This window comes from Cydia splendana, chromosome 15 (genome assembly GCF_910591565.1).
Source record: "Cydia splendana chromosome 15, ilCydSple1.2, whole genome shotgun sequence".
NCBI classification, from domain to species: Eukaryota; Metazoa; Arthropoda; class Insecta; order Lepidoptera; family Tortricidae; genus Cydia; species Cydia splendana.
Genome location: NC_085974.1, coordinates 13,950,346 through 13,963,197, shown reverse-complemented (window position 1 = coordinate 13,963,197; position 12,852 = coordinate 13,950,346). Strand labels below are relative to the sequence as shown.

Genomic DNA, 12,852 nt, shown 5'->3' with positions numbered 1-12,852 from the left:
AGAATGCTACCAATCATCCGCAGCCAACAGTAAATCCGAATCCCATTTTAACCTCGAATTCTGAAAATACAAATACTCTTAATAATAACTCCCCACCTACTCATGTGCCTGTTGGTCGTGACCGCTACCAACAGTCTGACATTGCACCTTTTGTTGTACATGTTCAAAAAGAAGCTACCAGTGATGGCACAACTCTCCATCCTATCACTTTTGGTCGTTTTATGCGACAAAATAACATTCAAGGTGTTGTGAACGGCAGTCTAAAGAGAATAGGCAGAAATAGAGTCAGCATTGCATTTGCTACACACACTGATGCTAACAATTTTTTAAGTAATGACAGCTTAGGAAATAACAAATACAATGCTTTCATCCCAACTTCCAATGTCACACGAATGGGAGTGATCAAAGGCGTACCACTTGACTTGACTGATGATGAAGTACAGACTTCTATTAACCTGCCAATTGGCTGTGGGCCAATTATAAAAATTAGAAGAATAAAAAGGAAAATTGTTGTCAATAACACTACTCAATTTGTGAATACTGGTACCATTATACTTACTTTTGATGGGCAAGTATTACCCACCCGGGTGTACATGTGCTACATGGCCTTGCCAGTAGAACTATATATATATCCAACGGTTCAATGTTTCCTTTGTTGCCGCTATGGGCATGTTAAAAATCAGTGCCGCTCAAATCCAAGATGTTTCAAGTGTGGACAAGGTCACTCTGGTGAATCTTGTGATGTAGAGGAGGATGACTATCAGTGTTGCTTGTGTAAAGGTTCACATCAAGCCACTAGCAAAAAATGTTTAGAATTTAACAGACAAAGAGCTATTAAAGAAACTATGAGCAAAAGTTGCATCTCTTACATGGAAGCTTCCAAAATTCACCCGCCTGTGTCTAAGGTCTCATATGCTGAGGCTTTGCTTGCAACACCAGTGTCATCTTCTTCACAAACACAGCATGATTCACAGAGTTATCAGGATAAAATACCAGAGTTGAATAACCAATCTTATAAAAAAACTGTTTTTCTTAAACCCAGGGCTCCTGTAAAGTTAGGCAAAGGGTATGATAGGTATGCTCATTCAGAAATAGTAAGACAACCAGTTATTCATAGGGAAAAACCTGTTTTTAGTAGTGGTAACTGTAGTAGTAACAAAGAAGAAACGCCTAGTATTGATGCTATAGTAAAAGCTCTTATGAATTTAATGTCCCAATCTAACACAGTATCACCGTCCAACGTTGCAGCAGTTATTAATGCTTTATACCAACTCAGAAACAACAATAATGGATCAGAGAGCCTTAGTGGTTCAGTGGAATGTTCGCAGTCTAGTCAATAGAAAACAAGATTTAATACATGTTATTAATAAACATGATCCCTTTCTAATCTGTCTTCAAGAGACATGGTTGAGAAAGGATTCAGTGTTTAAAATACCAGAATATGTCTGTCTGAGAGAAGACAGACCTGATGGGTATGGTGGAGTGGCCATACTTGTCAAAAACTCTTTAACATATAATTATATCACTCTACATGTACATAGTGATGAATTATCTGTTATAGCAGTGGTTGTAAATAGTATTTGTTATGTATCATTATATTATAATAAACCTAATAATAATATTTTTAAAGAAATTGAAGAACTTTTTAAGTTCCTGCCTAAACCATTTGTATGCTTAGGGGATTTTAATGCTCACCATGAGTTCTGGGGCTGTGCTCAAACTTTATACTATGGAGAAAAACTGTTGGAACTAATTAGCTCATGTAATTTATGCATATTAAACACTGGATCTCCAACAAGGCTCGCTCGAAATCCAAGTGCAATAGATCTGTCCATTTGTACTCCAGATCTTGCTTCATCTATATCTTGGTCAACTGCAGTCTCCACTTGTGGTAGCGACCATTTTCCTATTCTCATTACCTTTCCTTACTTTAAGAAGCCTCAAAAGCATGTCAGACAGCCCCGTATTAAACACAAGTTAATGGACGATAAATGGGATCAGTATAGAGAGGCTGTAGAACAAAAAATTAATAATTTGCCAGAAATAAGCCATTTGAATATATTAGACAGTTCACAAGCATTTGCCACAGCTTTGGTTGAGGCTGCTAATGAAACCTTTCCATTGAAAAGTAGTGGTCCAGAATTCATTCCATCCCCACCTTGGTGGGATTCAGACTGCACCCTTGCAGTTAAACAAAGAAAGGAGGCAGAGAAAAAGTATTGTCAAGAAATGACTGATAATAACTTTGATAACTACTTAGAAGTTGCTAAATCCACTAAAGAATTACTTAGAACAAAAAAGTTTGAAGGGTGGCATAGGTTTTGTAAATCATTAAGTCCTAATGTTTCACCATCTATAGTTTGGCAAAACATTAGAAGATTTAGATCAGCATTTAAAGACACACAGAGTAAAATATCTGCAGTTTTAGCAGAACAAGTCATGGATCGTTTGGGCCCACCTTACGTCCCAGAGCATCCTATGATTTTAAGGCCACTCATGTTATCTAATAATAATTCTGAAGATGTTTTAAATTCCCCTTTTTCACTTTTTGAACTGAAAGGAGTACTTTCATCAACTAAAGACTCCGCACCCGGTGAAGACGGGATTCCTTACTCTTTCTTGTCAAAACTTGACGATAACAGTCTTTGTTACTTCCTTTCTTTGATTAACAATGTTATGATAACAGGCTCTGTTCCTAAAGAGTGGAGGACTCAAACATTGATTTTAATACAGAAGCCGAATAAACCCAATTCAGATCCCACATCTTATAGACCGATAGCTTTATCAACTGTACTAGCTAAAGTTGCCGAGCACTTAGTAAAAATTCGATTGGAATGGTTTCTAGAACATAATAAACTTTTATGTTGTAATCAATTTGGTTTTAGGAAAGGTAAATGTACTCTTGACAGTTTAAGCATTTTTACCACAGATATCAGAATAAGTTTCTCTAGAAATGACTTTTTAGTTGCTGCCTTTCTAGATATAAATGCTGCGTACGACAACGTCAACATTTCAATCTTAAAAAATAAATTAATTCAACTAGATGTTCCCAACTTTTTGATTAATTTTATAATAAATATGTTGCATGAAAGGTATATAAAGTATTCATTGGATCAGTCAGGAAATGAAGTCATTAAAAGAACAGTTTGGAAGGGCCTGCCACAAGGATCTGTCTTGAGTCCTTTACTATACAACATTTATACTTATGATTTGGAACTTTCTGTTGAAGGGCAGGTAAATGTTCTTCAATATGCCGACGATTTGCTCTTATATGTTTCTGGGCGATCTTTAGAAAACATTAGTAAAGTATTATCATCATCTTTGGGTGCCTTAAATAATTGGTTGAATAATAATGGATTAGATCTTTCGCCGTCTAAAAGTTCTGTTGTAGTTTTTTCACGAAAGCAAACTATTCCACCTATTAACATAAATTGCAATGGTATTCCATTAGTAATTAAAGATAATGTAAAATTTTTGGGAGTTATACTGGACCGTAAACTTACTGGAATTCCTCATTTTGAATATATTGCATTAAGATGTGAACGAAATCTGAACATTTTAAGATGTCTGACAGGAGTCTGGTGGGGGGCTCACCCTTTTACTATGAGATTGCTATACAACGCTTTGATTAGAAGTGTTTTAGATTATAGCACTTTTCTTCTACACCCTGGAAATGTTAAAGCTATCAAAAAAATTGATACTATTCAGTCTAAGGCTTTAAGATTGGTTATAGGTGCAATGAAATCGAGTCCAATAAGTTGCTTACAAGTAGAATGCTGTGATCCACCTCTTACGTTTAGAAGACAGTTTCTCTGTGATAAATTCTTTTTCCGTACTCTGCAACTGGATTCTCATCCATTGCTTTTAAAATTAAAGCAATTAGCTGATCTGGTCGGAACCTGTAATTATTGGTCCCATAAGGATTCTCCTTGCCTTGTTAAGAGTTTAAAAAAATATCAAGCTTTAGAAGCACCCACTTACAGAAACGCGACTCTGCCTTTATATCAACATGATTACAACAGTCTCATTACAGATCCAGATATTAGATTTAACATAGGGTTATCTAAAAATGATATTAATCCAAAAATGGAATTTATGAATTTTCTTAATATTGAATGGGCTGATTGGCACTGTTTATATACAGACGCCTCCAAACATGGCGATAGGAGTTGCGTTGGTGTTGGAATTTTCCATTCACAATACAAAGGATTACAACTTATCAAACTGCCACCTGAAACTTCCGTGTACACTGGTGAATGTTATGGTTTACTTAAAGCTATAGAATATATACTTATGCTGAAGATACCAAAAACCATAATTTTTTCAGACTCTCGCAGTGCTTTAGAAGCCATAACGAGGTTCCCATTTAAGTCTCATAAACAGTCTCCAGTTGTCTTTAATATTAGAAATCTTTTATATAAATGTTTACAGAAGAGTTGTGCTGTCGTGTTGGCTTGGGTACCAAGCCATGTGGGCATTCCTGGGAATGAAAGAGCTGACCAATTGGCAAATGAGGCTATTCACGTGGGAGACATTGTGCCATACCATAATTATTGTCATGACTTAATAAATTTATCAAAAGTTTATTTGTATGAGGATTGGAATGGGATTTGGAATAAGGAAACCTCAAAAGGTGAACATTATAGGCATATTCAGCCGTCAATTCCAAGGAAACCATGGTTTAACAAAATGTTTTTTTCGAAAATTGTAACTTCTGTTTTGTGTAGAATGCGCCTGGGGCATGTTTGTTCCCCGGAGCATTTATACAGAATAAATAAAAAGCCGGATCCTCATTGTCCTTGTGGTGACTACGGGGATCTGAACCATATTTTCTTTGCATGCTCTCTTCATGATCGGTCTGATTTCCTTTCCAGCCTTGAATCATTACGCATCCCATTTCCTACATCCATAATTTGTTTGTTATTTAGCAACTCGTATGATATTTATAAAATCATATCAGTATTTTTAGAAAAGAATGATATAAAAATATAGTTTATAATATTATATATTACAGTAAATCCAATCCTTTCCTTTCCAAATTTTCGTCTTATCCGTATTTCCTAATTCCTTGTTTCCCTAACTTTGAATACCTTCACAACTTGACATTGGCTAACGTTCCAAAAGCCATAATAGAAAAAAAAAAAAAAAAAATGTCAAAACAAAATTGTCAATGATCTTGGATAGGTCTGATTGCCTAAATTGCTGTTTTTGCTAAATATGAATTATAAACATTATTTTGTCGACTTATCATGTCAGCGTAATTAATTTAAATTGCTTGTGCGTACAGTTGTATGTGGCAGCAGTAATTGATATAAACTATCATGGAGGAAAAAGCTTTTCTATGTACGTCGCAAAGACAGTGTCGTGTTAATGTTATGGTAATTGTATATATTTTCATGTATTAATTGTTATTTACCTTTCAGGGACGACTGAACTTACCAAAAAAATGCTGGAACTTCGGTTTCAGAATGACTGGTTATTTAAAAAGAAGAAACAGCCGTGGGCGTAAGTATTTAAAAGTTTTATGGTTGAGGGCATAATGGAAACAATTTACTTTAAAAACTTGTTTCGCATTAATGTACCCATTCTGATCTACTGATTATGAAAATTTTAATGTAAAGATGTGACTATGAGGAAAAAAAACTAATAGAAAACCATTCAATATGATTGAAAATGATTATAATTTGCAGGGAGTTTCGCACAATCTTATTGGAAAATGGATACCCAGAAACTATGACACTAAATCATGTGCGGAAGAAGTGGTCTTACACTTATGATGTAAGTAGTTTTTACACTTAATTGACACATTCACATTTCAGAAAAGTGCCTAGAAACAGAGAACCCACCTATTGGGTCACTGGCAGTGAATGTGTTAATATTAAAGTCTATGAAGTCTATTAACTGAATAAAATTTGACCATAGGCAAAGAGAATAGAGTAGTAGTAGCCACTGTAAATTCACTGCCATCTTTTGACAGAACATTAAACTGTTACAACGCCATTTGACTTTGATCCTTATTCTTCACTGATATTTAAACTTATTAAATATTAATATTAATGCCCTCTACTCGACTATAGGCCAAAGGTATGATGCAATCTTTTTGAGCAATGGCACCATAACCTTCAGCCTACTCTCGAGTAGATGGCATTAATATTAATATTTAACAAGTTGACACATATCAGTGAAAGAATAATGATCAAAATCAACTGGTTCTAACAGTTTTAATTGTCTGTCGAAAGATGGCAGTAAAACACATGTAAGCAATATCTGTTACAAGCATGCCGTGTTTGCCTGTAATTGGGTGAATACTCTAGCAATATTATTTTATAACTTGTTATTTATAAGTATTTTTTGTATTGCACCTGTTGGCGAACCTAATAAATAAATAAAATAAATAATAAATGTACTGTAGCTACATAATTTACCATGACAGTACCTCTCTATTTCAAATTCTCTTTGCCATAGGGTATGTAAATAAAGGGTTGTTATTTATTACAGTGCTACAAACTTGCTAATAAAACAAAAAATAAGAGTTGGAAGTACTATAAAATGTTTGAGAAACATTACGGTAAAACCATTTTGGATAAATATGAGTCATGTAAGTATTCCAATATCATTCATACATGTAAAATTACTATCAGACACTGTAGAGCCTGTGCAAGTAATATACTTAAGATTTTTACGTCAAAATATCATTTCTTTTTCAAATTTTCTCACATCATGTTTGAATCTAGAATGGGCTTCTTGTCCGAGTAATAAATAAATAAATATTATAGGACAATTTTACACAGAGTGACCTAGACGATGATATAATTATATAATATACGCATATATATAAATACTTACATACATAGAAAACATCCATATTTAACTCAGGAACAAATATTTGTGATGAACACACAAATAAATGCCCCTACTAGCAGGCGTGGCTCACTCCGCGATTTCGTCGCTTTGCTACAGGTAGCTAAAAGTACATCCGTTCCGCCCCAATTTTGAGGAAAGCCATAGGCCGCGCGTGGCGCTGTCGCCACCTTGCGGCCATATCTGTGCTGATCGTAACAGACGCGTTTTGTTAGAGAGTGAGTCTTCTGTACCTAGTACTATTATTTATTCTGTGCTACTAGGATTCGAACCCGTGACCTCCTGCTTCGTAGGGGGCTGTCCATAAATTACGTCATCGATTTTTGACGATTCTCGACCCCCCCCCCCCCTAACATCATCCAAAAATCATGCTTCAAATGACCCCGTTTCCTCCTACTTCATGCTACTATCATCCGATGTCCAGACCCCCCCCCCCCCCTAATTTGAAATGACGTAATTTATGAATAGCCCCTAGGCAGGGTCACTACCAAGTACCAACTAGGCTAAGGAGGCCGTTAAAATATATAATTATTTAAACTGTTGTGAAACATACTAACAATCAATAAATATTTACCCCCTTATTCATAAACGCGATACAAACCTGAATTAGCTAATAATCGTTTGTCTTTATCTGTCATTTTGACTTGTGTTTGTAAGAAAGGGATAAAACATAATTTAACTAAATCAGGCCCGTAAAGTTTCTATGAATAAGGGGGTTAATGTATTAATTATTATTTAGAAATTTGCTATTTTGATTAAAGTGACTTTTTTCTAGGGGATGATGAGTGGCGATTGAAGCTAGTAATATGTATATCAGAGGCAAAGGAGATGAAAGTGGATTACCAGCACTTTTGGAGGTATCAAATATTTTGTTGTTTTCAATCGAAGTCATCATAATGCTTTGAATATTGAGTAACTGGAGACGCCATGGATGTCACTTTCTTTACAAAACAGTCTGCCGATTTTTGCGGGGGAGGGACAGGGACACGTCAAATGTATGGCTATTTGTACATGATTTGTACATAACGTACAAATAGCCATGTCAGATAAATGTCAGTCCATACAAAAATTTGCACAATTGTGCAAGGTTTTCGGCAGAGGGGTAAGCTCTTAAAGGCGACTCCGGTTATTAAATGCTCTAAGTTATAATCTAACTTATAAGAGTTATAAGCCTTGGTAACAAATGACTAAAATTTAGGCTTTAGCCCAAAAGAAATTAAGTAAGGTGTATTGGTGTAACTAGGAAAATGGGATAATTTTGAAAATTGCAAATAATATGTAGATATAAACACTTTCTACTGTATTGACAGTAAGCAAGATGCCTTGGCAAGCATTGCAGTCACACAATTTGTGCCAAAGTATGAAAATAAGCTTCTGGTTTAGTAGATAATAGCAATTTTCTGAATTATCCTGCTTTCGAAGTTAGCCCAATGCACCGTAACTGTTGGATTAATTAACCCTTACAAATTAAGGATTGTTTTTCAAATTCTTTGTTTGTTAATAATAAAGAACTCAGTTTTTTTTGTGTTTAAAATATAAGAATAAGTATGGCATGCTCTTGTGTTGGAGGCTAAGACTCATTTTGGGTCACCGCGCCAAACTAGTAAATAAGTATATATTACAATTCAATATATTGTTATAATTGTTACCAGGACTGTGGAGACGGCAATGAGAAGCCAGGATCTACCTGCCGACTGCTGCGTACAAGACATGAAGGGACTTTGGCAGCACATCATCACCACATTCAATGTATGTTGCAATAGAAACACTTGTAGTCTGTATCTTTGGGTATTTAAATAAAAGTAAACAAACAATTTGTACATTTCGGGTAGTTATAACATTTATTGGTTAACCGACCAAATACAAAACCGCCTGGATCAGTGACTGAACAACCTGACTTTAACCTACATTATTTGATCATGTAATGTTTTCATCTACCCTCAACTGGCTTAAGGAACCATTTGAGAGTAGATTTTGTTTACTTTTATTTAAATACCTAAAGATACAGAGAATAGTGTCCGAAGTTCCGGTTTTGGCATAAAAATCATGTTTCAGCCAAAGGTTCGGTTTTGGTTCTGGTCGGACACTAGCAAATTTGCTGCATAATGTACTTTCACATTCGTTTTGATGCTTAGGCACAGTGTAAAAAGTAACATGGACCGACGCCTTTGATGTTTGCGTAAATACCGACACCGACAAGAACACAGTAGGGTTGTCACAGACTTTTACATCAACACAAACTTACCAAACATTCAAATAAGACACGCTAACCCTGTAAGTAGTACCAAGGTACTAACAATGGCGATGTATGCAGCTCGGGTGCGCGCGACCCACTCCTCGCCCCTGGCACCCCGCACGATTGTCCTGTCTAGACTAGACGGCTTCGTCGAATGACTGTATTATTTTATAGCTTAGGTGTGTGACTGGTAAAAGGATTATTGTATAGTTAGACCAGAGTTAGACCAAATGTTTCTGGCAATAAAACAAGGTAGAAAATTTAAAATGTGTATAAAAGTAAATTGAATGGCTACAATTATTTTTAATTTTGCATCTTTTCGACCTTAATTATTATTGATTAGCCATGCTATATGGTATCAACTCAAACACTAAGTATATACCTATGTAAATACATACTTAGATTTCGTCTCTAAAGCCGTCATCAGCGTACTTATTGTGTCCTCGATCTATTTATGCATCATTCAGAGGACATGTAAAACATTAACCATGGTGCATTTTTTATTTCTAGAGAAAATACCGCCAAAAACTGAAAAAAGACGTAGACATCGGCTGGCCGCTATACGAGGCCATGCTGAGTTACTACCAGCGCTGCGACCCCGACTACCTGGTGCGTTTGGAGACCGAGACGCCATTGGAGTTCTTCAGTCGGTGTCGCAAGTCCAGCAACAAATATGTTAAGAACAAGGTTCAGGAGAATGAGACTGATGAGTTTCAGTGTGAGTATTTGCGTCGATGGGGGCAACAGTAAATATAAATATGGTTGTCATCCATTGTCGAGTGCGCCTTAAAATTAAGCTTTTACTGGGCTTCCTTGCTTTGATAAAAAGGTGTAATAATAGAAGAAGATTTGAAAAAGACCTTAAATGGCATTATTTAGTATCCATACCAAATTTGAAACTCCCATGACAGTTATGGTATGGTATGGATTTTTACTCTGACTTTCGCTATTAATTATAATATTCTTTACATTTTTTAACTCTTCGGGACCCCTTAGGATATCTTACTATTTTATACCATTATGATGTAACTGAAGGGTTAAAGAAATCATATGTATCATTTGTTTTTAAAATCTTAATAGTGGAATTAAATATTGAATTAAATTCCAGGGTCCAAAGACATTACTGAGACGTTCATTCAAATACGATTACAGAATGACTGGCTGTTCAGAGAAAGGAAATGGGCTTGGAAGTGAGTCACATCATTTATTTGCAATATCATAACTACTATTCAATATTGAACTTAATGATTAGTGTAATAAGATTGGTTCTGCGTTAAATTTAGTGTAATTATTTTGGTATAGTGACCTTCTGAACATAATGAAGCAAGAATATGGCTTTCCTGACACTCTGAACGGTAGAGAGATATGTCGGAAATGGGCGGCGACATTTGGGGTAAGCATATTCTTTTATAAAAATAATCCTTTAACCTTTTGAACGCCAAACGGCGCTACCATTTGCCGTGCCACTGACGCCACTGGGGTAAAATTTAGTTTTGTGAATAAATAATGCCAACCTAAATTGGGGTCTTTTTCAGTAGATTTTCATCAAAAAACGATCGACGTCAAATGCCGTCTTTGGCGTCGTTGTCACGATTTTGCGTTGACGTCAATTGCCGTCTGTGGCGTTCAAAAGGTTAATTATTTTAAGCTTTCCTTTATCAATCAAATCAGGCATCGCGTACTGTCGTTTGCATCAACGCATACAGCCCCTTTATTACCGTTTGGTAACCAAAATTCCGTAACCAGCTATAAAATGGGAATCAAGATTCCCAGTTTGTAGCCGGTTACGTATTGGGCCAGCGTGTTAAATTTTTCCCGTTTCGAAGCCGGTTACCAAACGTGGTTACAAATCGGTAATGGAAAAGTTCCAATTTGAAGCCAGTTACGAATTGGTATTTCTTTCCCGTTTCGAAGCTGGGTTACCAATTTTTAGTTACCAAACGCTACTAAAGGATACAGCCGTGTATAAATGTATCCCGCAGACGGATTTGATCGAACCAATTACAAATTGTATTTTCATGTTCAGGAATACCAGAAGGCAAAGGCCACTAACAACAAAAGTTGGATCTACTACACATTATTCGAGTTATATTTGGGTGAGGAGCGACTGAGCCTTAACCCCCTGGTGGGATGTAAGTATTTCCCCTTTTTTAGGCGTGCCAAATATACAAACACATACTTACTTTACTTGAACCATCTATTTATGTAACTATTTAATTGTGAAACCGTGATTTAGGTAACTATTTTTTTATCAGGGCAAGAAGAATGGGTCTTGAACCTCATAAGCGCAAGAACAGAATTGGATTATTTATTTAGGTATACCAAATACCGGGACCAAAGTGCTGCATGGAGGTATCAACTATTTTAATATCATTAAAATTATAACTAGGCAATTTTTTTTATTAGAATTAACATGAACCCTGATTTTTAGGGAAGTGGAGAAAAAACTTCGTGGTGTGGGTGTCCCTGTAGACCACAGTCTGTTGGATCTGGCGGAGATGTGGACGCATCTTTTAAAAACATTTAAGGTAGGTAATATCTACTGTTACATTAGATTCATATTATTATATTGTAAACATTCTGGGTTAGCAAATCATCTATCATTAGTTTTGGGTAAGCCTATGGTTGCGGGTTCAAGTTCCTCAGATGCCTATTTTTGACAGGATTTAATTATCAAACAAATCATATTTGAAATACATTCAAATCAAACCTTTAGTTTAGCCACATTGTCAATATTGATTTTCCCACTAAACAAGCAAAGCATTTGGTTTGCAAAGCGCTTTTACCTAGAAAATGTACTCGCCGGCATGAACAGTCAGCGGTATTATGTATATGCATCCCCTTTATTCACACGGGGTCTACATCTACACGTACGTTTCTTGTGCGAGAGAATAGACCATCGCTACTTGTTTTCTCGCCGCCGTAATATATCTAAACTCACACTTCATTGCCAGTGGAAACGCAAGTTCGCCAACAAGGGTATCCTCAACGAGAAATGGGCATACTTCGACGCAATGTCTCAGTACGAATTGCTGCAGACCAAGCCCAAGATCAAACAGCAGACAGACGATGACAATTATGACCATGTGGACCATGAAGACCATGTGGACCATGAAGACCATGTAGACCATGTGGACCATGATGATGATTTCGAAGACGATATCAAGCTGTTGGATTTGAAACAAAGGTCTGTGATACTATATCGTACATCACTTTTTACGTATTATTCTTTCGGTTCCTGGTGGAACTTCCAATCCAGTCCAACACTCACTAAGGATTATTACCTACATTACATTGGTATTACTATTGGATAAATCAATTCATCATCTTCCTCGCGTTATCCCGGCATTTTTGCACGGCTCATGGGAGCCTGGGGTCCGTTTGGCAACTAATCCCGAGAATTGGCGCGACGAAAGCTACTGCGCAACCCAGAGGGTAAACTAGACCTTATTGGGATTAGTCCGGTTTCCTCACGATGTTTTCCTTCACCGAAAAGCGACTGGTAAATATCAAATGATATTTCGTACATAAGTTCTGAAAAACTCATTGCGAGCCGGGGTTTGAGCCCGCGACCTCTGGATTGTAAGTCTCACGCTCTTACCGCTAGGCTACCAGCGCTTCAGCGCTATGGATAAATCAACAATCCATATACATATATGCTGCGATTACCCTTCTTCGATATAAATACATAATAAAACGTGTGACTATCAACTTCTTCGTCTACTTATTGTAGTACAACAACAATTGCTATGTTC

General features: G+C 36.3%; 1 protein-coding gene across 1 annotated transcript in view; it reads left to right on the top strand.

The window, feature by feature from the left end:
- Positions 1 to 5,188: 5,188 nt before the first annotated feature.
- LOC134797366 (uncharacterized) overlaps positions 5,189 to 12,852 on the top strand; it is a 40,283-nt gene continuing 32,619 nt past the window's right edge. Inside the window, exons 1-13 of the mRNA XM_063769588.1 lie at positions 5,189 to 5,343; positions 5,424 to 5,505; positions 5,691 to 5,778; positions 6,499 to 6,598; positions 7,637 to 7,718; positions 8,514 to 8,610; positions 9,608 to 9,815; positions 10,206 to 10,287; positions 10,400 to 10,490; positions 11,124 to 11,229; positions 11,353 to 11,449; positions 11,529 to 11,625; positions 12,052 to 12,284. Coding sequence (XP_063625658.1) covers positions 5,322 to 5,343; positions 5,424 to 5,505; positions 5,691 to 5,778; positions 6,499 to 6,598; positions 7,637 to 7,718; positions 8,514 to 8,610; positions 9,608 to 9,815; positions 10,206 to 10,287; positions 10,400 to 10,490; positions 11,124 to 11,229; positions 11,353 to 11,449; positions 11,529 to 11,625; positions 12,052 to 12,284 — 1,385 coding nt within the window. The 5' untranslated portion in view covers positions 5,189 to 5,321. The remainder of the gene's footprint in view (positions 5,344 to 5,423; positions 5,506 to 5,690; positions 5,779 to 6,498; positions 6,599 to 7,636; positions 7,719 to 8,513; positions 8,611 to 9,607; positions 9,816 to 10,205; positions 10,288 to 10,399; positions 10,491 to 11,123; positions 11,230 to 11,352; positions 11,450 to 11,528; positions 11,626 to 12,051; positions 12,285 to 12,852) is intronic.